We start from the raw sequence: 27555 nt of genomic DNA on the forward strand, positions 1-27555 counted from the left end.
ACAAACATGTAGAGTTATGTTTTTTTTTTTTTAGTTTTAGTTTTCCAGGTTTAGTTTTTAAAGGTGTGAAAATGCAAAATTTTTGTAACTTAAAAATTTAAATGTCCATAGCAAATGAAGTTGGATGTAAACAACTTAACTTGAAAAATGTGAAATAATTAATTATATACCATTATTCGTTATTTAACTTCAAATTCAGTGAAACTAAATGAGTCTTCAATATCAACTTCACCTTCCCCACATTTATTTCTTTTGGTCTGATTTTACTTTGTGAAATTAGTACTTGATGTTTACATCCTGTACTATTCTTAAAATCTTTAACTATGGCTGTACCAACTCCTGTGTATCATTTATAACAATGGCCCTTCCTCAATTTAAGATTTGCATCCGTACTTTTTACAAGCAGTTATGTGGACGCATGTGGTCTTGATGACTGAAGGCACAAACCTGTCTCACATGATTCTTAAATATTTACACACTATGACAACACTACAATGGTCTGTTTTAATTCTGTAATCTTGTATGTGTTTAAGTTTTGAGCCCGTCTGTATAACTGCATGGAACACAACTTTTTTTGATTTAACCTTTGCATAAATTTGTAAATGTAAGAAGTATTGATCTCAGTTATAGATAGACAAATCATTTTCGCCTTAATATTTAAATTTTTATGTTATTTACCTTTAGTTTTTAATTACATTTTCTTTTATTTTCCAGCCTTCCAAAGTAGCTGTAAACCCTTCAAGACTGGAGGTGTGTTCAATGGGATGACATACTTTAATTCCTCAAAAAGCATTGTTTTCCCAAGATCAACAGGAGATGTTTGTGATCCAAAAAAAAGTATTAATGACCACAACCTTAGCAAAACTAATAAGATACATTCCTTATATTTAACACCATATCTAAGAGCTCACATGTACACTCATACAAATGATAAACTATTTTGCTGTTCAGAATGCAAAGCAAAATTTTCTAGAAAAGACTCCTTGATATTCCACATACGCAAACACACAGGTGAAAAACCTTTTTCCTGTTCAGTATGCAGTGCGAAATTTTCTGTGAAAGCAGTTTTGATAAAACACGTACGTACCCACACAGGTGAAAAACCATTTTCATGTTCAGTGTGCAGTGCAAAGTTTTCTCGGAAAGATAATTTAAACTATCATATGTATAAACACACAGGTGAAAAACCATTTTCCTGTTCAGTATGCAGTACGAAATTTTCTGTGAAAGCTTCCTTGAAAAAACACGTACATTCCCACACAGGTGAAAAACCATTTTCTTGTTCACTATGCAGTGCAAAATTTTCTTGGAAATCTTCCTTGATAAACCACATACGTATCCACACAGGTGAAAAACCATTTTCTTGTCCAGTATGCCATGCAAAATTTTCTCACAAAGGTCATTTAAATGGACACATGTGTATCCACACTGGTGAAAAACCATTTAAATGTTCAGTATGCAGTGCAAAATTTGCTCGAAAAGCTTCCTTGATAATCCACATACGTACCCACACAGGTGAAAAACCTTTTTCCTATTCATTATGCTATGCAAAATTTGCTGAGAAATGTCATTTAAATGTTCACATGCGTATCCACACAGGTATAAAACCATTTTCTTGTTCAGTATGCCATTCAAATTTTTCTCAGAATTTTTATTTAAATGTTCACATGCGTATCCACACTGGTGAAAAACCATTTTCATGTTCTATATGCAGTGCAAAATTTACTTGTAAAGGTTCTTTGAAAAGACACAAACTTACACACAAATAAAAATCCTTTTTCCTACTAAGTTAGCTGTGGAAAATGTTTTCTTAAAAATAACATGTATACTCTATGGTGAGAAATTATTAAAATAATTTACATATCAGTAAATGCAGTGGTATTTTCTGAAAGTGTGTGTGCATGCATGGCTGTGTGTATGTTTATGTATTTACTTATACAGAATGAGTCTGGATTCTACCTGCAAACTTCGACTGCAGAGTCATCACAACAAAATATGTTGAAAATTTATGGTCTAAAGTGCTTTCCAAAGCTGGCATGTGTCTCTAAATAACACTTTTATTGTAAAAAATAGAGTTTTTAAAATAGAACACAAAGTGTCAGGAATGTTGTAACGTTGCAGAACCCTGCCCTCCTAGCTAAATATTTTTCTTTTAAACTATTTTCATGAATGTAAATATTTCTTAAAAAGTCTTTCTAAAGATATTTTACCGTTTTTTGTATATTTTAGTGTTGATATTTTTCACTTGCTATGTTTTTAAGAAGGTATTTTGTATTTTATTAGACATTTTTAATCATTACTATTTTTTATGTAATTATTCACAAATGAGCCGCTGTACTAGATTTTTGCCAGTTTAGGCCTACTTTTTCAGGTTATTTCTAAATGATTTTAATTTTGTAAAGTAATTTGTATTTTAATTGCTGTTTGTAATGTTCATTAACATGTGGAATGATTCTAGAACACGGGACTGTGTCTAGTGTGATGGATAGAAAGAGAGGCATGAGAGGCCTGTAAGTGTAAGTGAGAAATAAACAGTAATTCCCCTCAGAGATAGATAAAGACGGGAATTCCCCCACTGCGTGGGAACTGAGTGATAACTGCTGTCTTTTTTTAAGGTGTGGGAGAGAGAACGAGAATGGGAGTCCCCGATTTTGATGTGAAATTGAAAAGAGACAGATCAAGGGAAGCCCCGAGTTATGTGTGTACAGGGTTTTTCATGTATTGTAATTTGTTCTCTGATTGGCTTATATCTGTAAGCGTGAATGAAGCGTGCGTGTGATTGGTCGGTGAGGTCATGTGACTTATCCTCCCTGCGTGGAGGAGACGGTGGCAGGACTTCAGCCAGTCGTCCGTCGAACGCTGCACGATTAGGTCGCGTTCGGTGGCTTCTCGCCAATAAATGAAGTAATTTGCTGGAGAGATAATTTAACGTTGGTGGTCAGAGCCATGCCGAGTATTAAATTAACCTAATTTTCTTTTTATTTCGTTCGAGCAGTATTTAGAAATTTTGATCACCTTCGTCGGCGTTTTGGCTTGTGGTGAAATTCGTTTTTGCTGGGTGCGGCCCTGTTCGAGGTCGCACTATCTTCGTGTACTTACAGTAAGATTTTACTGAAGGACTTAATCTACATTATTTTTCGTTAATCTTCATCGCCCGAGCTGTGAGCATTCTCGACAGGCGAACGTACGAATGATACGAGTGAATGAAACATTGAAAGTGTTTGGATTCGTCTGTGCATTCTAATTTGAAAGAATAAAACAAAAACTACAATCGACGCTTTTAAATATTTTTATTTTTGTATGTAACGAACCGTTACAATGTGTTCAAGTGAATGATATCTACGTTACTAAAATTTGTGTTATTTGAAATAACGTATTCTTAAGCATTAGTTTCCATTAATAGCAATGTTAATTAATTAAATTAAATTGTGTAGGAAAATATACTTTAATTAATATAAATGCATAGAATAACACTCAACGATAAATATGTCACACCATTAATCTTTATATGCCTCCTATCGCACTTTGTATGACAAATACATCACCGTGTAACGGGATATATGTGGTTATGTACTTTATCTTCAGTTGGCTGGCTGACTTGCCCGCCCGGTCTTGATCTTCAACTCACGTTGCGTATCTTTCCAACCATGCTTTACTGACAGTGAATCCAATATTACTGTTTGGATATTTACATTTTAATTTTTAAAAAAATAATTTCTCTTCTCTTATCACTGCCAGGTTTTCACCAATCCTGTCAGGCCAATGATTATTTTGTACTTGGCAGCAGTCGTTTAACAACCTTTTGAATGTGATTCACCGATTATTTGTGTTCCGTTATCTAATGACAAATATATTCCCGCTAGTACAACCAACAGCATCAGACTGATAGAAACTTTTCATAGAACCCTTAATTCTTACAATTGTGCGCACTGTTGACATGCTTAAATCTAAAGTGCGACCAACATAAATGTGGCCTTAATGTCAATCTGCACACCATAATACTTGTAGTTTTGTCTCAAATACTTGAACACGATGTATTATGCTGTCACTTGAAAGCCATGATTCCGCTATGATTCCAACTGCAGGTACTGTTACCGGCAGATGAATGGAAAGATGTTGCTTTTGTTTGTGTAAATTCCCTGCCACTGGCTAGACTGAGTTCACGGCCCGGTCTGTGGCCAGGTGAAAACGGTACGGCACGGCAGCATACGCGCAGATGTAAAAAAATTTGACCTTTACACTCCATAGCCACAATTTAACCTGCCAATAGGTGATGTTTGTACAACAGCTGATAGCGTAGACAGACCTGCGCTCACATCTCTTTCCCCCTTGTTTGGCTAACTGTATCCCACGACACATCTGTTATTTACAGAAGTTGAAACAGACTTTGTGGCGTCATGCTCAAGTTTTTTTTTTTTTTTTGTTGCGTAGATTTTTGCGCTAACTAAAATTTAGAGGCGTGCTATTCAAGATTGGGGCAGTAAAATTAACATCAGGCAATCTGAAGACGCGTTAAGTGAGGGATAGGTGCAATAAACCTGGAGCCAAGGTTTGGCGGTTGGTTAAGCCCCCCATACACTAGCGAATATGCTCGCTGCATAGCCGCTACAATACACTTCACAGGCATGCTCGTCTCTTTCTCTATAAAGACAGTCGGTGTTGAACTTGCACAATGGCTGCCAGTAGCATTGCACTGTTTGGCAGATTATTTTGTTTGGATGAAGAGCCACTAAAAAAGGAAATAAAGAGTTTGATCTAACCGGTGGCTTGTGGAACGAAATTGTTATAGTGACATGGCACTGCTGAGAGAGCTGGAAATCTCAGACCCAACAGACCTGCATAGTTATTTGATGATGGATAAATGTACATTCACATTCACATGTAATGCTCATTCACATTTCTGTGGCTTCAATCACACTAGCTGCTCGTAGCACTCTTGTTTGATATGCCTATTGACATATTCCTTACTCCTTATATCCCACGATATAAATTTATGAACGCCTCCTAAAAAAACATGATTGTCATTAAAAGATATGATGATGCGACAACAGACAGCACACTCACTGTGGGCTCGGGGCGAGCATGTTGGGACCTGCCACACACTGGCGGATATGCTCGGTACGGGGCTCGGCTCGGAGGGAACTGCCATCCGACGTTCAGTATTACTACTGCTGACTGTATTTACTGTTTGCTTTGTGCGTGTAGTGACAGTTTAGAAATGGCAAGCACAAGTGTGTAACGTAAACATAAAACATTTAATTTATCTGAAAAATGGGAAATTTATAACGAATAGACCATGGAGAAACTCCGAGTGCAATATTTAAAGTGTATAACATTGGACGACCTACTGTCTACGATATTGTGAAAAATAGGGAAAAAATTGAATAATTTATGAGATCTGTTGAAGATGAACCTATGAACAGAAAAACTCTTAGGACTAGCGAGTTACCCGAGGTCAAAGACGCTCTTTTTATTTGGTTCAAACAGCAACGGAACAGGAATGCAACTATTTCAGGAGACGTTTTGAAACAAAAAGTCCAGTTTTTTTACCAAGAAATAACAAAGAAAACTGACTTTCGCGCTAGTCATGGGTGGTTTGAAAACTTCAAGAAACGTCATGGTATAAGATTTATGCAGATGCGTGGCGAGAAAGTGTCTGCTAACGAGTCTGAAATCCAGGAATTCATCGGAAAGTTGGATGTAAAAATCAATGAACTTGGCCTAGTTCCTGAACAAATTTATAACGCCGATGAAACTGACTAAAATTGGCGTCAGCTACCAACAAAAACATTTGTTATTGAAGAGGAAAAAAACGTTTCTGGGAGAAAATTACAAAAAAGAATGAATCACCCTGATGGTATGTGCGAATGCGTCAGGAACTCATAAGTTAAAACTGCTTGTTGTTGGTAAATCAAAAACCCACGTGTGTTGAAAAATGTAAAGGTCGAATCTCTACCAGTAACCTACATAGCTCAAAGCCGTGCATGGGTCACCATGTTTCATGATTGGTACACTAACAGCTTTGTCCCACAAGTTAGGCAAGATTTAATAAATAAGAAGTTACCAGTGAAAGCCCTTCTGTTGCTTGACAACGCACCCGCACATCCTGACAAGGATGAATTAAAATTTAAAACTGCCCTTGGGTACATTGAGGTAATGTACTTACCAAAAAACACGACCACTTTGATCCAGCCAATGGACCAAAACGTCATAAAGACTCTCAAGGCACATTACAAAAAGCGTCTTTTAATGGATGTTGTCAGTCAACATAATGATGACATTGCAACAATTTTGAAATCCTTCAACATTATGGATGTGATTTTGAATGCCCCATTTTCTTGGCAGCAACTAAAAAGCACAACCCTGATAAAATCTTGGAAGAATATTTGGCCTAATAACCAACATCTTGCAACATGCAACTGTGCATCCAATGATTCTGAATTTATTTTGGATGCTGCGCTTGAAATTTGTAACGAAGTGGAACTTGCGCCAGCATCAATTGAACAGTTCAAGACATAATTTATTGAAGACAACCTTGCTACTGATGTGACAGACACAGAAATAATCCAGGAAGTCACGACAGTAGATTTCAAAGTGATTGAGGAGGCAGTGCCGGAGATAAACTTCACTATCAGCTGTGATGAAGCGTTATCGGCAACCAAAACTTTGCTTTGTTGGTGCGAGGAGAGAGAGTTAGATGTTTCAAACATTTTGATGTTAAAATAGATTCAAGAACAAGCAATGACGAACTGCCTGCGTAAGAAGAAGCAGAAGAAAATCACAGACTTTTTTAACGTGTAAATATGTAGTATGTAGTATGTACTTTTTTTTTTTACATATGTACTGTACATTTTACTTTACTTTCTTTCCGTATTTCTTTTAAAAACTAATATATACCATCATTTCGTAGCCTAGTTTTAATAAATTACATGTACTTATACTGTTTGGTACTTCTTGTTAACTTCATTGAGTTCAAAAGCATTGAGAAAAAAACATCTTTGATAATCCGACATTTTCGGAAATCCGATACGGCCCTGGTCCCTTATCTGTCGGAATATCGAGGGACAACTGAACTAAAATGTGAGGTTTTATTTCTGAGATAAATTTAGATTTGATTCTGTATGTGTATAAGCTGTAAAGAAGATGGAACATTAATTTTATTATTGCAGTTGGAAGAGGATTGTTCATACATACTATTATTATGTATTATGTTTCAAACATAAGCAATTTCATTATGTACTCTTTGTACTCATGGTTTAAAAAGTTATATTGCACTATGCTTTTAGAGTTAGTTTGTCTGTGGGGTTATGTTCAAAATTGTGTTTGATATTTTATATGGTTTTAAGCAGGGGGTGACTGTCTGCATGATTACATGGTAGTTGTGTGAAGCAGTTTGTTTTCTTCTGCTAGCCATCTTGGCTAGACACCCAAAACATTGGTGCAAGTGTAGTGTTTGCATGGTGAAAACTTTTTTAATTAAATTGTTTTATAAAAGTGAATTTTTTATTTTGATTGAGTTTATAATTCATGCTTTTAACCATCATCAGATGATATCAAGCACTATTTAGTATTTATGCATTGTTTTTGGCAGGATTATATGGCTATAGCCAGGTTAAAAAGTTACTTCAACCACATCCCAGCATGCTGTCTTCTGGCAATTCCTAACTCTGTGGTTTTGAGACTGTTTAATTTATTGGAACTATTTTGACAGTAATTTTGTAGATAAAAACTAAGATTTGTAAAGCAAGCAAGAGGGTTATTAGCTGAGGTGGGTTTGTTCGTTTTTATGCATGTGGAGGAGTGCAGGATGAGGGTTTTAAGTTGGAAGTGTAGTGTGGGTTTGTTGGCATATACGCAGAGAGAGACGCTTGCCGGATGAGGGAGATGAAAGACGTGTAGTTTAAGTTCATGACGTTTGGAGAATGGCGATAGTTTTGAGTTTGGAATAAAGATACGTTGCTGTTTCTACTTCCTGGTTAATAGATATGGTGGAGGAACATATTGCATTGTTCATTATGTAACAAAGGAGTATTACCTATTGTTTTCTTATTTAGAATAACATGTAGTATTAAGTTAATGTGTGCTTAGTAAATACTGCTTAGTACTACCACGTTTTATTTGTAATTTTTAAAGTTAGTATTATAAAAATGCATTTTCTTAAAGCAAGTAATAGAATGGATAGGAGAGGACAGATGTCGTTTGTCCAAGAGTTAAATGTTTGCTTTATAACGAGATGAGTTATAAGAAGTTAAGTATTTTATGAGCCTGATGTGTCTATATTGTTGTGGGCTTCATGACTAACTAATTAATTCTTGTGTCCAGTATCTGGCATTATTATTTAATAAATTCTTTTAGGACTTTGTACCACGCTCATTCCTATTTTTAGTGTAGTTTTTTTATTGGTAGTTTCTACTCGAAGTTCCAACTACTGTAATTATTTAATTATGTGTGGCATTACGTTATCTACTGTTCCCAATTGGTTTTATTTTCGAACAAATACTGGGTTTTTGGATAAGTCCTCTTTGCTGGTTCTGTTTTACAGCCTGTTTTTATGATTAGTGGTTCTACACAATACCATTATAAGCCATTTTATTTTATTTTCATCTCATTATCAACTAACCATCACCACAAAACATTAGTCTTACCATACACGTCCTATTTAATATCATCTGAAAAATATTTAGTGTGAGACATATAAATTCAGGAATAATATTTTAAATTTGAACTAAATAGTCCTAGATTGTAATTTTTGCTTGATAGCCTAATATAGCCGAAGTAAAATTATAAAAAAAAAAAACAGAATGTTGATTGATGTTAGGAAACAATTTTATTTGGGATTTTAAATTTATCTTTCATCCACATTAACTTTAATACCTTCGATTGGGAAGATTGTAATTATTTTTAATCAAAGTAATTTTAACACTGATTGACTACGATAGCCATTTTAGGTAGCTATTCACCTAGTTATGTATACAAGTTTGTTAGATTCCAAAGTTAGCCTGACTTGACACAACCTGGAATAATAACAAATACAGAAATTTCACTTTTCTTTAAAAGTTACATTTTTTTATTATGAGTTGCTGCAACCGGAAATCACACCTTCACACGTCAACTAACATTATTGAACAATACGAGCAAGGACGACTGCCGGCCACTGTCGACGACTCAATGACGACGACCGACTGTAGACTGTTACTGAACATACCCCACGCAGTTACCGTCCCTTTACAAGACAAAACAAAGGGAGGCAACCCCATGATCCGAATGACCTATCACATTATTTTCTGAAAAATATTGGCTTGTGGAGACAACATCACGCCACCTCAAGGTTCGTCCTGATTGGCTGGCGAGACTGCGCCCAGCGATAGTTCCAGGTTCTTGGTGCGTTAGTTGTGGGTTTGCGTGCTGGGATATTCCAAAGACGCACTTACTTGAGGCGTGATAATTGGTTGGCGGATGTTTGTCGCGCCTGTGTTCCCTTTCTTTTAATTCTTCTAAAATGTATTACTGCTTTAAAATATATACGAGTATAAAACCGAAATAATACACATGTTAATTTTAAATTGTAAAGTAAAGAAATAAAAATAACTGGTCGATGAAAAAAGTCTACATTGGATGAAATATGGAAAAAAAACGTTGTAAATAGCTATTTACATTATTGAGGACACAAAATTATAGTTTTTAAAATTTTTGATTTTTTGTTTTCAAGCATGAATCGAAAAAATACTAAATGAATTTTAATTATTTTTTATTAGAAAGGTTTTGGGCAAACTTGAAAAAAGCCTATATATACTTAATTACGAAACTCCTACCCTAAGGGAGAATGAAGGGGTAAATATGGTTTAATTTAATAATTATTTATTTGGAACTAATAATGCATAAGGAAAGATATTGAATACCAATAATTAACATATGAAATATAATATTTATGTTTTGAAAAATCTTACCCCTAAGGGGTAAAAAAAAGGTAAGTAGGTTTTTAGGCATAATAATTATATATTTAATTTATTCAAGCATAATAAATAATTTTGGGTACCACAATAAACACACAAAAACTATCATTCACAATTTTTATATTTTTTGCAAAATGCACTCCCTAAAGTATGAAAAATGGTTAAGTATGTTTTTAATGTTAATAAATAAATCTCTGGATTTAATCAAACATAATAAATCATATTGAGTACCAATAATAAATTTACAAAAACTACCAACTGTGATTATTTTATTTTGCTAAATAAAACCTAAAGTTGGGTAAACATGTTATACAGTTAATAGTAATATATCCTAAATTAATTAAGTGTAATAAAATATATTTTGTACAAATAATAAAAGTAGAAAAATTATCAACAATTTTCATATTTTGTGATATTCAACCCCTAAGGGTGAAAAAGGAGTAAGTAAATTTTTGAGATTCATAATTATATTTCTGAATAAATGTTAATAATATATTATTTTGGGTACCAATAAATATTATTAAGTTTTGCAAAATTTGATCCTAAGGTATTAAAAAGGGTAAGTATGGTATTAAGCTTGTTTTTTATATCTCCGACTTAAATTTATTATAAAAAAGTTTTTCAAGATACCAATACTAAAGATACAAAAACTACGAACCACAATTTTATCAGTTTGCGAAATTCCCGTCCTAAGGGGTGAATACGCTTTTAAGACAAATCATATTAAGTTTTGATTTAAACAAGCATAATAAAAATTTTTTTACCAATGATAAACGTGCAAAAACTACCACCACAATTTAAAAATTTTTGCGAAATTCAAACCATAAGGTCGGTAAAAGTAGTAAGTTTGTTTTTAAAACAAAAAATAACCAACATTTCAATTCAATGCTGTCGCAAAGGGGGTACAGATTTTCGGATATATGTACTTGGCTTTATACCTAGGGCGCCACCACATGTGTTACAGGCATGTAAACCCGGCGACTATATTCTCAGGGCCTTGACGTCCGTGTGCAGCGAGAGATGTTTCCCCAGTATAAATAAAAACACGTAATTACATCCCCTCTCAGGGGGGTTCACACTATTTACTAAAACACACAATAAGGTAGGCTCTCGAAGGCAGCCCACACGCCTAAGTCTAATCCCCGCGTGGCCAATGAGCACAAAAGATACTGATGTATTAATTAAATAAACAGCCTACTGCCCGAGGTAAGTCCTGAAGTTAAAGAAGTGATCTATATAAATGAAATAGCCAGATGGACGTGGATCAGTAACAGTGGAGAGCAGCAGACGACGGGCAGGTGAAGCTCCTTGCCTCGGGCAGCGACGGCGACCGACTCTCTTCCGGCGCCCTCGAGGCGGGTCCACCACTCATGCCCGCCCAACGGCTGTTAACATGCATTTAATTAAAGCGTGCCACTGGGAAAAGAATGAACATACACAAACCCTTAATTAAATTAGCCTACCGGCTGAAAACAATAAATTACATAACTAAATTAAAATTAAAATAAACTCTGCCTCGGGAATGTTCGAATCGTTCGGGAGAGAGCACTGACGTCACACCGGTGGGCGCGGGCTGACAAACGCACACACACGTACACTACGGCGGGTGGTTAGAAGCGCCAGTCATAGAGGGTGGTGGTGGGAGGAGGAGCCTGCAAGGGTGAGACGTGAGGCATATCAGGCCTAGGTCGTTGTCGTCTATTAGAACTAGAAGTAAGAAACTGAGGAAAGCTTGCATCTAGAGTTATGTATTGCTTTTTGTGATTATTAAAATTTGTCATATAATGGGGATGAATATGCTGACAAATTTTTTTATTTTAAAAAATTATGTCTCTGACACTAATTTTCTAAGAAATATTAAAATGTAAAAATTATTATTATTATTTGCAAGATTCCGTACCTAAGGGGTGTAAAGATGTTAAGTTGGCTTAAACGGAAATAAAAATTCTAAATCTACCAGAAGGAAGTGTTAGAAATTATAAATTAACAACAAACATATAGAGTTAAGTTTTTTATTTTTAGTTTTAGTTTAAGTTTTCCAGGTTTAGTTTTTAAAGGTGTGAAAATGCAAAAATTTTGTAACTTAAAAATTTAATATTTCCATAGTTAATGAGTTTGATGAAAGGAACTTAACTTGAAAAATGTGAAATAATATTATACCATTATTCATTATTTAACTTCAAATTCAGTGAAACTAAATGAGTCTTCACAATCAACTTCACCTTCCCCACATTTATTTTTTTTGGCCTGATTTTACTTTGTGAAGTTAGTACTTGATGTTAACATCCTGTACTATTCTTAAAATCTTTAACTATGGCTGTACCAACTCCTGTGTATCATTTATAACAATGGCCCTTCCTCAATTTAAGATTTGCATCCGTACTTTCCACAAGCAGTTATGTGGACGCATGTGGTCTTGATGACTGAAGGCACAAACCTGTCTCACATGATTCTTAAATATTTACACACTATGACAACACTACAATGGTCTGTTTTAATTCTGTAATCTTGTATGTGTTTAAGTTTTGAGCCCGTCTGTATAACTGCATGGAACACAACTTTTTTTGATTTAACCTTTGCATAAATTTGTAAATGTAAGAAGTATTGATCTCAGTTATAGATAGACAAATCATTTTCGCCTTAATATTTAAATTTTTATGTTATTTACCTTTAGTTTTTAATTACATTTTCTTTTTTTTTTCCAGCCTTCCAAAGTAGCTGTAAACCCTTCAAGACTGGAGGTGTGTTCAATGGGATGACATACTTTAATTCCTCAAAAAGCATTGTTTTCCCAAGATCAACAGGAGATGTTTGTGATCCAAAAAAAAGTATTAATGACCACAACCTTAGCAAAACTAATAAGATACATTCCTTATATTTAACACCATATCTAAGAGCACTCATGTACACTCATACAAATTATAAACTATTTTGCTGTTCAGAATGCAAAGCAAAATTTTCTAGAAAAGACTCCTTGATATTCCACATACGCACCCACACAGGTGAAAAACCTTTTTCCTGTTCAGTATGCAGTGCGAAATTTTCTGTGAAAGCAGTTTTGATAAAACACGTACGTACCCACACAGGTGAAAAACCATTTTCATGTTCAGTGTGCAGTGCAAAGTTTTCTCGGAAAGATAATTTAAACTATCATATGCATAAACACACAGGTGAAAAACCATTTTCCTGTTCAGTATGCAGTACGAAATTTTCTGTGAAAGCTTCCTTGAAAAAACACGTACGTTCCCACACAGGTGAAAAACCATTTTCTTGTTCACTATGCAGTGCAAAATTTTCTTGGAAATCTTCCTTGATAAACCACATACGTATCCACACAGGTGAAAAACCATTTTCTTGTCCAGTATGCCATGCAAAATTTTCTCACAAAGGTCATTTAATGGACACATGTGTATCCACAGTGGTGAAAAACCATTTAAATGTTCAGTATGTAGTGCAACGTTTTCTCAGAGAGCTTATTTAAATAATCATATGCATACCCACACAGGTGAAAAACCAGTTTCATGTTCAGTATGCAGTGCAAAATTTTCTGTGAAAGCTTCCTTGAAAAAACACATACGTACCCACACAGGTGAAAAACCATTTTCATGTACAGTATGCCATGCACAATTTTCTTATAAATCTTCCTTGATAGTCCACATACGTACCCACACAGGTGAAAAGCTTCCTTGATAATCCACATACGTACCCACATAGGTGAAAAACCTTTTTCCTGTTCAGTATGCTATGCAAAATTTGCTGAGAAGGTTCAATTAAATGTTCACATGTGTATCGACACAGGAATAAAACCATTTTCTTGTCCAGTATGCCATGAAAAATTTTCTATGAAATATCATTTAAATGTTCACATGTGTATCCACACTGGTGAAAAACCATTTTCATGTTCTATATGCAGTGCAAAATATACTTGTAAAGGTTACTTGAAAAGACACATACTTACACACAAATAAAAATCCTTTTCGACTGTGTTTGCTGTGGAAATTTTTTTCTTAAAAATAACATGTATGTTACTCTATGGTGAGAAATTATAAATATAATTTATATATCAGTAAATGCAGTGGTTTTTTCTGAAAGTTTGTGTGTGTGCATGCATGGCTGTGTGTATGTTTATGTATTTACTTATACAGAATGAGTCTGGATTCTACCTACAAACTTGGACTGCAGGGTCATCACAACAAAATAAGTTGAAAATTTATGGTCTAAAGTGCTTTCCAAAGCTGGCGCTGAACAACACTTTTATTTTAAAAAATAGAGTTTTTAAAATAGAACACTAAGTGTCAGGAATGTTGTAACGTTGCAGAACCCTGCCCTCCTAGCTAAATATTTTTCTTTTAAACTATTTTCATGAATGCAAATATTTCTTAAAAAGTCTTTCTAATGATATTTTACCGTTTATTGTATATTTTAGTGTTGATATTTTTCACTTGCTATGTTTTTAAGAAGGTATTTTGTATTTTATTAGACATTTTTAATCATTACTATTTTTTATGTAATTATTTACAAATGAGCCGCTGTACTAGATTTTTGCCAGTTTAGGCCTACTTTTTCAGGTTATTTCTAAATTATTTTAATTTTGTAAAGTAATTTGTATTATAATTGCTGTTTGTAATGTTCATTAACGTGTGGAATGATTCTAGAACACGGGACTGTGTCTGGTGTGATGGATAGAAAGAGAGGCATGAGAGGCCTGTAAGTGTAAGTGAGAAAGAAACAGTAATTCCCCTCAGAGATAGATAAAGACGGGAATTCCCCCACTGCGTGGGAACTGAGTGATAACTGCTGTCTCGCGGTGTGGGATAGAGAACGAGAATGGGAGTCCCCGATTTTGATGTGAAATTGAAAAGAGACAGATCAAGGGAAGCCCCGAGTTATGTGTGTACAGGGTTTTTTCATGTATTGTAATTTGTTCTCTGATTGGCTTATATCTGTAAGCGTGAATGAAGCGTGCGTGTGATTGGTCGGTGAGGTCATGTGACTTATCCTCCCTGCGTGGAGGAGACGGTGGCAGGACTTCAGCCAGTCGTCCGTCGAACGCTGCACGATTAGGTCGCGTTCGGTGGCTTCTCGCCAATAAATGAAGTAATTTGCTGGAGAGATAATTTAACGTTGGTGGTCAGAGCCATGCCGAGTATTAAATTAACCTAATTTTCTTTTTATTTCGTTCGAGCAGTATTTAGAAATTTTGATCACCTTTGGCGGCGTTTTGGCTTGTGGCGAAATTCGTTTTCGCTGGGTGCGGCCCTGTTCGAGGTCGCACTATCTTCGTGTACTTACAGTAAGATTTTACTGAAGGACTTAATCTACATTATTTTTCGTTAATCTTCATCGCCCGAGCTGTGAGCATTCTCGACAGGCGAACGTACGAATGAAACGAGTGAATGAAACATTGAAAGTGTTTGGATTCGTCTGTGCATTCTAATTTGAAAGAATAAAACAAAAACTACAATCGACGCTTTAAATATTTTTATTTTTGTATGTAACGAACCGTTACAATGTGTTCAAGTGAATGATATCTAGAGCCACTGTAAATTATATTTCATCGAAATAATTGGGGGTATTAACATGCTACAAAAACAAGGCATTGCCGCCACTTATTTGAATGAAATAATTTTGCACTAGCATAAAAATTTGTAGTGTTTGTAGAACTTCATTCAGTTAAACATGTATCAGATGCTCAGTATTCTATATTAAATACTTTCTCTATTATTAACAATAAAAACATTGCTCATCTCCTAAATCACTTCAAAGATGTATAGCAGCCGTGGGAAGAACTTTAGGGCATAAGTCGTGTAGAGGCTTTCTACTTATATTGTCGTACACCTATCCCTCACTCAGCACTTATTAAAATTTGTGTTATTTGAAATAACGTATTCTTAAGCATTAGTTTCCATTAATAGCAATGTTAATTAATTAAATTAAATTGTGTAGGAAAATATACTTTAATTAATATAAATGCATAGAATAACACTCAACGATAAATATGTCACACCATTAATCTTTATATGCCTCCTATCGCACTTTGTATGACAAATACATCACCGTGTAACGGGATATATGTGGTTATGTACTTTATCTTCAGTCGGCTGGCTGACTTGCCCGCCCGGTCTTGATCTTCAACTCACGTTGCGTATCTTTCCAACCATGCTTTACTGACAGTGAATCCAATATTACTGTTTGGATATTTACATTTTAATTTTTAAAAAAATAATTTCTCTTCTCTTATCACTGCCAGGTTCTCACCAATCCTGTCAGGCCAATGATTATTTTGTCCTTGGCAGCAGTCGTTTAACAACCTTTTGAATGTGATTCACCGATTATTTGTGTTCCGTTATCGAATGACAAATATATTTCCGCTAGTACAACCAACAGCATCAGACTGATAGAAACTTTTCATAGAACCCTTAATTCTTACAATTGTGCGCACTGTTGACATGCTTAAATCTAAAGTGCGACCAACATAAATGTGGCCTTAATGTCAATCTGTACGCCATAATACTTGTAGTTTTGTCTCAAATACTTGAACACGATGTATTATGCTGTCACTTGAAAGCCATGATTCCACTATAGTTCGAACTGCAGGTACTGTTACCGGCAGATGAATGGAAAGATGTTGCTTTTGTTTGTGTGAATTCCCTGCCACTGGCTAGACTGAGTTCACGGCCCGGTCTGTGGCCAGGTGAAAACGGTACGGCACGGCAGCATACGCGCAGACGTAAAAACATTTTGTCCTTTAAACTCCATAGCCGCAATTTAACTTGCCATATGTGATGTTTGTACAACAGCTGATAGCGTAGACAGACCTGCGCTCACATCTCTTCTCCCCTTGTTAGGCTAACTGTATCCCACGACACATCTGTTGTTTACAGAAGTTGAAACAGACTTTGTGGTGTCATGCTCAAGTTTTTTTTTTTTTTGCCTGCGTAGATTTTTGCGCTAACTAAATTTAGAGGCGTGCTATTCAAGATTGGTGCAGTAAAATTAACATCAGGCAATCTGAAGACGCTTTAAGTGAAGGGATAGGTGTAATAAACCTGGAGCCAAGGTTTGACGGATGTTTAAGCCCCCCATACACAAGCGAATATGCTCGCTGCATAGCCGCTACCGTACACTACAGGAGCATGCTCGTCTCTTTCTCTATAAAGACATTCGGTGTTGCACTTGCACAATGGCTGCATGTAGCATTGCACTGTTTGGCGGATTATTTTGTTTGGATGAAGAGCCACTAAAAAAGGAAACAGAAGTTTGATCTAACCGGTGTCTTGTGGAACAAAATTGTTATGGTGACATGGCACTGCTGAGAGAGCTAGAAATCTCAGACCCAACAGACCTGCATAGTTATTTCATGATGGATAAATGTACATTCACATTCACATGTAATGCTCATTCACATTTCTGTGGCTTCGTTCACACTAGCTGTTCGTAGTACTCTTGTTTGATATGCCTATTGACATATTCCTTACTTCTTATATCCCACGATATAAATTTTGAACGCCTCCTAAAAAAACACAATTGTCATTAAAATACATGATGATGCGACAACAGACAGCACACTCACTGTGGGCTCGGGGCGAGCATGTTGGGACCTGCCACACACTGGCGGATATGCTCAGTCCGGGGCTCGGCTCGGAGGGAATTGCCATCTGACTGCGAGCTGAGCATGCTCGGTCTGACAGAGGCCGGACCTGCCTATTAGTGGATATGCTCGCCGAGCCAAGTAGGTGAGCATATCCACTAGTGTATGGGGCACTTTATATTCAGACTCTATCTGTATGTGTATATGCATGTATGTGTGTGTTATGTACAGTTTTATGAATATTTATATTAGAATATTTTCTTTAAAAACTATACATCACATACTATTGTACTAAATAATGGAATAATTTTTTGTATTCATTGTATTTGAATTTTTTTACTTCCAAGATATAGTTTTAAACCCAAGGTTTGATTCAAGATTTTTATTAATAGTCGTTTTATTTTAAATAGCTGTGTTTTGAAGTGTGTGACACATATAGATTCAGCATATTAAAAAATGTTTTGTTCAAATCCTATTTGCTAAAATATTAACTATTTGTTTATGTTTTACTAATTTTCAAAAATACCAATTGTTAATTTTGAATATTAATTTTTTCATAACTTCAAACAATTCTATAAGCAAGAAAATGTTTATATCAATCATTTTATGGTCTGGAATTTTTTTTTAAATATTTTTAATTTTTATTGTTATATACTATTTAAAATTCCTTATACCTATGTTTGTAATTGTTACTGGTTTTTGTTATGAATATGTATTTTATATATTGTAATATACTATTAAAATCATATTCATGTTGTCACTAAATTGTAGTATGGTGTTAATATAAGGTTTTTAATTTAAGAATATCAAATACAATAGTAATATAAAATTTTATGAGTTTTCTTAATATTAAAAAATGGCGATGGTTCAATGTAAAATTTTAATAACTAATAATTGCCTACTTATAACTATAAATACATTTGTCCCTCGATAATCCGACATTTTTAAATCCAACTTACTTGGTAGTCCGATGCGCTGCCAGCAGTCTTACCAGCTGTTTGTTGTGTAAACAATACAAGCCTGCAGCGACATGAATCTCCGCCCCCCCCCCCCCCCCCCCCCCTCTCTGCTGTGTACACTTATTTCGCCGGGACAGATCAGTAAGTGCGCAGTTGAAGTGTAGATCGGACGTTCAGTATTACTACTGCTGACTGCATTTACTGTTTGCTTTGTGCGTGTAGTGACAGTTTAGAAATGGCAAGCACAAGTGTGTAACGTAAACATAAAACATTTAATTTATCTGAAAAATGGGAAATTATTAAACGAATAGACCATGGAGAAACTCCGAGTGCAATATTTAAAGTGTATAACATTGGATGACCTACTGTCTACGATATTGTGAAAAATAGGGAAAAAATTGAAAAATTCATGAGATCTGTTGAAGATGAACCTATGAACAGAAAAACTCTTAGGACTAGCGAGTTACCCGAGGTCAAAGACGCTCTTTTTATTTGGTTCAAACAGCAACGGAACAGGAATGCACCTATTTCAGGAGACATTTTGAAACAAAAAGCCCAGTTTTTTTACCAAGAAATAACAAAGAAAACTGACTTTCGCGCTAGTCACGGGTGGTTTGAAAACTTCAAGAAATGTCATGGTATAAGATTTATGCAGATGCGTGGCGAAAAAGTGTCTGCTAACGAGTCTGAAATCCAGGAATTCATCGGAAAGTTGGATGTAAAAATCAATGAACTTGGCCTAGTTCCTGAACAAATTTATAACGCCGATGAAACTGGCTAAAATTGGCGTCAGCTACCAACAAAATCATTTGTTATTGAAGAGGAAAAAAACGTTTCTGGGAGAAAATTACAAAAAAGAATGAATCACCCTGATGGTATGTGCGAATGCGTCAGGAACTCATAAGTTAAAACTGCTTGTTGTTGGTAAATCAAAAACCCACGTGTGTTGAAAAATGTAAAGGTCAAATCTCTACCAGTAACCTACATGGCTCAAAGCCGTGCATGGGTCACCATGTTTCATGATTGGTACACAAACAGCTTTGTCCCACAAGTTAAGCAAGATTTAATAAATAAGAAGTTACCAGTGAAAGCCCTTCTTTTGCTTGACAATACACCCGCACATCCTGACAAGGATGAATTAAAAGTTAAAACTGCCCTTGGGTACATTGAGGTAATGTACTTACCAAAAAACACGACCACTTTGATCCAGCCAATGGACCAAAACGTCATAAAGACTCTCAAGGCACATTACAAAAAGCGTCTTTTAATGGATGTTGTCAGTCAACATAATGATGACATTGCAACAATTTTGAAATCCTTCAACATTATGGATGTGATTTTGAATGCCGCATTTGCTTGGCAGCAACTAAAAAGCACAACCCTGATAAAATCTTGGAAGAATATTTGGCCTAATAACCCACATCTTGCAACATGCAACTCAGCATCCAATGATTCTGAATTTATTTTGGATGCTGCGCTTGAAATTTGTAACGAAGTGGAACTTGCGCCAGCATCAATTGAACAGTTCAAGACATAATTTATTGAAGACAACCTTGCTACTGATGTGACAGACACAGAAATAATCCAGGAAGTCACGACAGTAGATTTCAAAGTGATTGAGGAGGCAGTGCCGGAGATAAACTTCACTATCAGCTGTGATGAAGCGTTATCGGCAACCAAAACTTTGCTTTGTTGGTGCGAGGAGAGAGAGTTAGATGTTTCAAACATTTTGATGTTAAAATAGATTCAAGAACAAGCAATGACGAACTGCCTGCGTAAGAAGAAGCAGAAGAAAATCACAGACTTTTTTAACGTGTAAATATGTAGTATGTAGTATGTACTTTTTTTTTTTACATATGTACTGTACATTTTACTTTACTTTCTTTCCGTATTTCTTTTAAAAACTAATATATACCATCATTTCGTAGCCTAGTTTTAATAAATTACATGTACTTATACTCTTTGGTACTTCTTGTTAACTTCATTGAGTTCAAAAGCATTGAGAAAAAAACATCTTTGATAATCCGACATTTTCGGAAATCCGATACGGCCCTGGTCCCTTATCTGTCGGAATATCGAGGGACAACTGAACTAAAATGTGAGGTTTTATTTCTGAGATAAATTTAGATTTGATTCTGTATGTGTATAAGCTGTAAAGAAGATGGAACATTAATTTTATTATTGCAGTTGGAAGAGGATTGTTCATACATACTATTATTATGTATTATGTTTCAAACATAAGCAATTTCATTATGTACTCTTTGTACTCATGGTTTAAAAAGTTATATTGCACTATGCTTTTAGAGTTAGTTTGTCTGTGGGGTTATGTTCAAAATTGTGTTTGATATTTTATATGGTTTTAAGCAGGGGGTGACTGTCTGCATGATTACATGGTAGTTGTGTGAAGCAGTTTGTTTTCTTCTGCTAGCCATCTTGGCTAGACACCCAAAACATTGGTGCAAGTGTAGTGTTTGCATGGTGAAAACTTTTTTAATTAAATTGTTTTATAAAAGTGAATTTTTTATTTTGATTGAGTTTATAATTCATGCTTTTAACCATCATCAGATGATATCAAGCACTATTTAGTATTTATGCATTGTTTTTGGCAGGACCATATGGCTATAGCCAGGTTAAAAAGTTACTTCAACCACATCCCAGCATGCTGTCTTCTGGCAATTCCTAACTCTGTGGTTTTGAGACTGTTTAATTTATTGGAACTATTTTGACAGTAATTTTGTAGATAAAAACTAAGATTTGTAAAGCAAGCAAGAGGGTTATTAGCTGAGGTGGGTTTGTTCGTTTTTATGCATGTGGAGGAGTGCAGGATGAGGGTTTTAAGTTGGAAGTGTAGTGTGGGTTTGTTGGCATATACGCAGAGAGAGACGCTTGCCGGATGAGGGAGATGAAAGACGTGTAGTTTAAGTTCATGACGTTTGGAGAATGGCGATAGTTTTGAGTTTGGAATAAAGATACGTTGCTGTTTCTACTTCCTGGTTAATAGATATGGTGGAGGAACATATTGCATTGTTCATTATGTAACAAAGGAGTATTACCTATTGTTTTCTTATTTAGAATAACATGTAGTATTAAGTTAATGTGTGCTTAGTAAATACTGCTTAGTACTACCACGTTTTATTTGTAATTTTTAAAGTTAGTATTATAAAAATGCATTTTCTTAAAGCAAGTAATAGAATGGATAGGAGAGGACAGATGTCGTTTGTCCAAGAGTTAAATGTTTGCTTTATAACGAGATGAGTTATAAGAAGTTAAGTATTTTATGAGCCTGATGTGTCTATATTGTTGTGGGCTTCATGACTAACTAATTAATTCTTGTGTCCAGTATCTGGCATTATTATTTAATAAATTCTTTTAGGACTTTGTACCACGCTCATTCCTATTTTTAGTGTAGTTTTTTTATTGGTAGTTTCTACTCGAAGTTCCAACTACTGTAATTATTTAATTATGTGTGGCATTACGTTATCTACTGTTCCCAATTGGTTTTATTTTCGAACAAATACTGGGTTTTTGGATAAGTCCTCTTTGCTGGTTCTGTTTTACAGCCTGTTTTTATGATTAGTGGTTCTACACAATACCATTATAAGCCATTTTATTTTATTTTCATCTCATTATCAACTAACCATCACCACAAAACATTAGTCTTACCATACACGTCCTATTTAATATCATCTGAAAAATATTTAGTGTGAGACATATAAATTCAGGAATAATATTTTAAATTTGAACTAAATAGTCCTAGATTGTAATTTTTGCTTGATAGCCTAATATAGCCGAAGTAAAATTATAAAAAAAAAAAACAGAATGTTGATTGATGTTAGGAAACAATTTTATTTGGGATTTTAAATTTATCTTTCATCCACATTAACTTTAATACCTTCGATTGGGAAGATTGTAATTATTTTTAATCAAAGTAATTTTAACACTGATTGACTACGATAGCCATTTTAGGTAGCTATTCACCTAGTTATGTATACAAGTTTGTTAGATTCCAAAGTTAGCCTGACTTGACACAACCTGGAATAATAACAAATACAGAAATTTCACTTTTCTTTAAAAGTTACATTTTTTTATTATGAGTTGCTGCAACCGGAAATCACACCTTCACACGTCAACTAACATTATTGAACAATACGAGCAAGGACGACTGCCGGCCACTGTCGACGACTCAATGACGACGACCGACTGTAGACTGTTACTGAACATACCCCACGCAGTTACCGTCCCTTTACAAGACAAAACAAAGGGAGGCAACCCCATGATCCGAATGACCTATCACATTATTTTCTGAAAAATATTGGCTTGTGGAGACAACATCACGCCACCTCAAGGTTCGTCCTGATTGGCTGGCGAGACTGCGCCCAGCGATAGTTCCAGGTTCTTGGTGCGTTAGTTGTGGGTTTGCGTGCTGGGATATTCCAAAGACGCACTTACTTGAGGCGTGATAATTGGTTGGCGGATGTTTGTCGCGCCTGTGTTCCCTTTCTTTTAATTCTTCTAAAATGTATTACTGCTTTAAAATATATACGAGTATAAAACCGAAATAATACACATGTTAATTTTAAATTGTAAAGTAAAGAAATAAAAATAACTGGTCGATGAAAAAAGTCTACATTGGATGAAATATGGAAAAAAAACGTTGTAAATAGCTATTTACATTATTGAGGACACAAAATTATAGTTTTTAAAATTTTTGATTTTTTGTTTTCAAGCATGAATCGAAAAAATACTAAATGAATTTTAATTATTTTTTATTAGAAAGGTTTTGGGCAAACTTGAAAAAAGCCTATATATACTTAATTACGAAACTCCTACCCTAAGGGAGAATGAAGGGGTAAATATGGTTTAATTTAATAATTATTTATTTGGAACTAATAATGCATAAGGAAAGATATTGAATACCAATAATTAACATATGAAATATAATATTTATGTTTTGAAAAATCTTACCCCTAAGGGGTAAAAAAAAGGTAAGTAGGTTTTTAGGCATAATAATTATATATTTAATTTATTCAAGCATAATAAATAATTTTGGGTACCACAATAAACACACAAAAACTATCATTCACAATTTTTATATTTTTTGCAAAATGCACTCCCTAAAGTATGAAAAATGGTTAAGTATGTTTTTAATGTTAATAAATAAATCTCTGGATTTAATCAAACATAATAAATCATATTGAGTACCAATAATAAATTTACAAAAACTACCAACTGTGATTATTTTATTTTGCTAAATAAAACCTAAAGTTGGGTAAACATGTTATACAGTTAATAGTAATATATCCTAAATTAATTAAGTGTAATAAAATATATTTTGTACAAATAATAAAAGTAGAAAAATTATCAACAATTTTCATATTTTGTGATATTCAACCCCTAAGGGTGAAAAAGGAGTAAGTAAATTTTTGAGATTCATAATTATATTTCTGAATAAATGTTAATAATATATTATTTTGGGTACCAATAAATATTATTAAGTTTTGCAAAATTTGATCCTAAGGTATTAAAAAGGGTAAGTATGGTATTAAGCTTGTTTTTTATATCTCCGACTTAAATTTATTATAAAAAAGTTTTTCAAGATACCAATACTAAAGATACAAAAACTACGAACCACAATTTTATCAGTTTGCGAAATTCCCGTCCTAAGGGGTGAATACGCTTTTAAGACAAATCATATTAAGTTTTGATTTAAACAAGCATAATAAAAATTTTTTTACCAATGATAAACGTGCAAAAACTACCACCACAATTTAAAAATTTTTGCGAAATTCAAACCATAAGGTCGGTAAAAGTAGTAAGTTTGTTTTTAAAACAAAAAATAACCAACATTTCAATTCAATGCTGTCGCAAAGGGGGTACAGATTTTCGGATATATGTACTTGGCTTTATACCTAGGGCGCCACCACATGTGTTACAGGCATGTAAACCCGGCGACTATATTCTCAGGGCCTTGACGTCCGTGTGCAGCGAGAGATGTTTCCCCAGTATAAATAAAAACACGTAATTACATCCCCTCTCAGGGGGGTTCACACTATTTACTAAAACACACAATAAGGTAGGCTCTCGAAGGCAGCCCACACGCCTAAGTCTAATCCCCGCGTGGCCAATGAGCACAAAAGATACTGATGTATTAATTAAATAAACAGCCTACTGCCCGAGGTAAGTCCTGAAGTTAAAGAAGTGATCTATATAAATGAAATAGCCAGATGGACGTGGATCAGTAACAGTGGAGAGCAGCAGACGACGGGCAGGTGAAGCTCCTTGCCTCGGGCAGCGACGGCGACCGACTCTCTTCCGGCGCCCTCGAGGCGGGTCCACCACTCATGCCCGCCCAACGGCTGTTAACATGCATTTAATTAAAGCGTGCCACTGGGAAAAGAATGAACATACACAAACCCTTAATTAAATTAGCCTACCGGCTGAAAACAATAAATTACATAACTAAATTAAAATTAAAATAAACTCTGCCTCGGGAATGTTCGAATCGTTCGGGAGAGAGCACTGACGTCACACCGGTGGGCGCGGGCTGACAAACGCACACACACGTACACTACGGCGGGTGGTTAGAAGCGCCAGTCATAGAGGGTGGTGGTGGGAGGAGGAGCCTGCAAGGGTGAGACGTGAGGCATATCAGGCCTAGGTCGTTGTCGTCTATTAGAACTAGAAGTAAGAAACTGAGGAAAGCTTGCATCTAGAGTTATGTATTGCTTTTTGTGATTATTAAAATTTGTCATATAATGGGGATGAATATGCTGACAAATTTTTTTATTTTAAAAAATTATGTCTCTGACACTAATTTTCTAAGAAATATTAAAATGTAAAAATTATTATTATTATTTGCAAGATTCCGTACCTAAGGGGTGTAAAGATGTTAAGTTGGCTTAAACGGAAATAAAAATTCTAAATCTACCAGAAGGAAGTGTTAGAAATTATAAATTAACAACAAACATATAGAGTTAAGTTTTTTATTTTTAGTTTTAGTTTAAGTTTTCCAGGTTTAGTTTTTAAAGGTGTGAAAATGCAAAAATTTTGTAACTTAAAAATTTAATATTTCCATAGTTAATGCGTTTGATGAAAGGAACTTAACTTGAAAAATGTGAAATAATATTATACCATTATTCATTATTTAACTTCAAATTCAGTGAAACTAAATGAGTCTTCACAATCAACTTCACCTTCCCCACATTTATTTTTTTTGGCCTGATTTTACTTTGTGAAGTTAGTACTTGATGTTAACATCCTGTACTATTCTTAAAATCTTTAACTATGGCTGTACCAACTCCTGTGTATCATTTATAACAATGGCCCTTCCTCAATTTAAGATTTGCATCCGTACTTTCCACAAGCAGTTATGTGGACGCATGTGGTCTTGATGACTGAAGGCACAAACCTGTCTCACATGATTCTTAAATATTTACACACTATGACAACACTACAATGGTCTGTTTTAATTCTGTAATCTTGTATGTGTTTAAGTTTTGAGCCCGTCTGTATAACTGCATGGAACACAACTTTTTTTGATTTAACCTTTGCATAAATTTGTAAATGTAAGAAGTATTGATCTCAGTTATAGATAGACAAATCATTTTCGCCTTAATATTTAAATTTTTATGTTATTTACCTTTAGTTTTTAATTACATTTTCTTTTTTTTTTCCAGCCTTCCAAAGTAGCTGTAAACCCTTCAAGACTGGAGGTGTGTTCAATGGGATGACATACTTTAATTCCTCAAAAAGCATTGTTTTCCCAAGATCAACAGGAGATGTTTGTGATCCAAAAAAAAGTATTAATGACCACAACCTTAGCAAAACTAATAAGATACATTCCTTATATTTAACACCATATCTAAGAGCACTCATGTACACTCATACAAATTATAAACTATTTTGCTGTTCAGAATGCAAAGCAAAATTTTCTAGAAAAGACTCCTTGATATTCCACATACGCACCCACACAGGTGAAAAACCTTTTTCCTGTTCAGTATGCAGTGCGAAATTTTCTGTGAAAGCAGTTTTGATAAAACACGTACGTACCCACACAGGTGAAAAACCATTTTCATGTTCAGTGTGCAGTGCAAAGTTTTCTCGGAAAGATAATTTAAACTATCATATGCATAAACACACAGGTGAAAAACCATTTTCCTGTTCAGTATGCAGTACGAAATTTTCTGTGAAAGCTTCCTTGAAAAAACACGTACGTTCCCACACAGGTGAAAAACCATTTTCTTGTTCACTATGCAGTGCAAAATTTTCTTGGAAATCTTCCTTGATAAACCACATACGTATCCACACAGGTGAAAAACCATTTTCTTGTCCAGTATGCCATGCAAAATTTTCTCACAAAGGTCATTTAATGGACACATGTGTATCCACAGTGGTGAAAAACCATTTAAATGTTCAGTATGTAGTGCAACGTTTTCTCAGAGAGCTTATTTAAATAATCATATGCATACCCACACAGGTGAAAAACCAGTTTCATGTTCAGTATGCAGTGCAAAATTTTCTGTGAAAGCTTCCTTGAAAAAACACATACGTACCCACACAGGTGAAAAACCATTTTCATGTACAGTATGCCATGCACAATTTTCTTATAAATCTTCCTTGATAGTCCACATACGTACCCACACAGGTGAAAAGCTTCCTTGATAATCCACATACGTACCCACATAGGTGAAAAACCTTTTTCCTGTTCAGTATGCTATGCAAAATTTGCTGAGAAGGTTCAATTAAATGTTCACATGTGTATCGACACAGGAATAAAACCATTTTCTTGTCCAGTATGCCATGAAAAATTTTCTATGAAATATCATTTAAATGTTCACATGTGTATCCACACTGGTGAAAAACCATTTTCATGTTCTATATGCAGTGCAAAATATACTTGTAAAGGTTACTTGAAAAGACACATACTTACACACAAATAAAAATCCTTTTCGACTGTGTTTGCTGTGGAAATTTTTTTCTTAAAAATAACATGTATACTACTCTATGGTGAGAAATTATAAATATAATTTATATATCAGTAAATGCAGTGGTT

At 34.7% G+C, this 27555-nt stretch overlaps 2 protein-coding genes across 3 annotated transcripts in view; both read left to right on the plus strand.

Annotated features, from left to right (window-relative positions):
* Positions 1 to 14283, plus strand: part of LOC134533230 (gastrula zinc finger protein XlCGF57.1-like) — a 69003-nt gene extending 54720 nt beyond the window's left edge. Inside the window, exons 6-7 of one of the 2 annotated variants that reach the window (XM_063370637.1) lie at positions 715 to 837; positions 12659 to 14283. In XM_063370637.1, the coding sequence (XP_063226707.1) occupies positions 715 to 837; positions 12659 to 13434 (899 nt within the window). In that variant the 3' untranslated portion in view covers positions 13435 to 14283. Of the gene's footprint in view, positions 1 to 714; positions 7500 to 12658 lie in introns of those variants that run through there. The other variant, XM_063370636.1, reaches the window with a different exon arrangement.
* On the plus strand, positions 13439 to 27265 carry LOC134533449 (oocyte zinc finger protein XlCOF22-like). Its single transcript, XM_063370972.1, has 2 exons — positions 13439 to 13638; positions 26824 to 27265. The coding sequence occupies exons 1-2, from the start codon at positions 13443 to 13445 to the stop codon at positions 27162 to 27164; spliced, it is 537 nt and encodes a 178-aa protein (XP_063227042.1). The 5' UTR covers positions 13439 to 13442; the 3' UTR covers positions 27165 to 27265.
* Positions 27266 to 27555: the final 290 nt, after the last annotated feature.

The sequence above is a fragment of the Bacillus rossius genome, chromosome 6, assembly GCF_032445375.1.
Source record: "Bacillus rossius redtenbacheri isolate Brsri chromosome 6, Brsri_v3, whole genome shotgun sequence".
In the NCBI taxonomy this organism is placed as follows: Eukaryota; Metazoa; Arthropoda; class Insecta; order Phasmatodea; family Bacillidae; genus Bacillus; species Bacillus rossius.

Coding starts and splice junctions, on each gene's coding strand:
- LOC134533449 (XM_063370972.1), top strand. CDS start 13,443: ATGCATACCCACACAGGTGAAAAACCAGTTTCATGTTCAGTATGCAGT. Junction 13,639..26,823: donor CCACACAGGTGAAAAGCTTC/CTTGATAATCCA, acceptor GGTGAAAAACCA/TTTTCTTGTCCAGTATGCCA.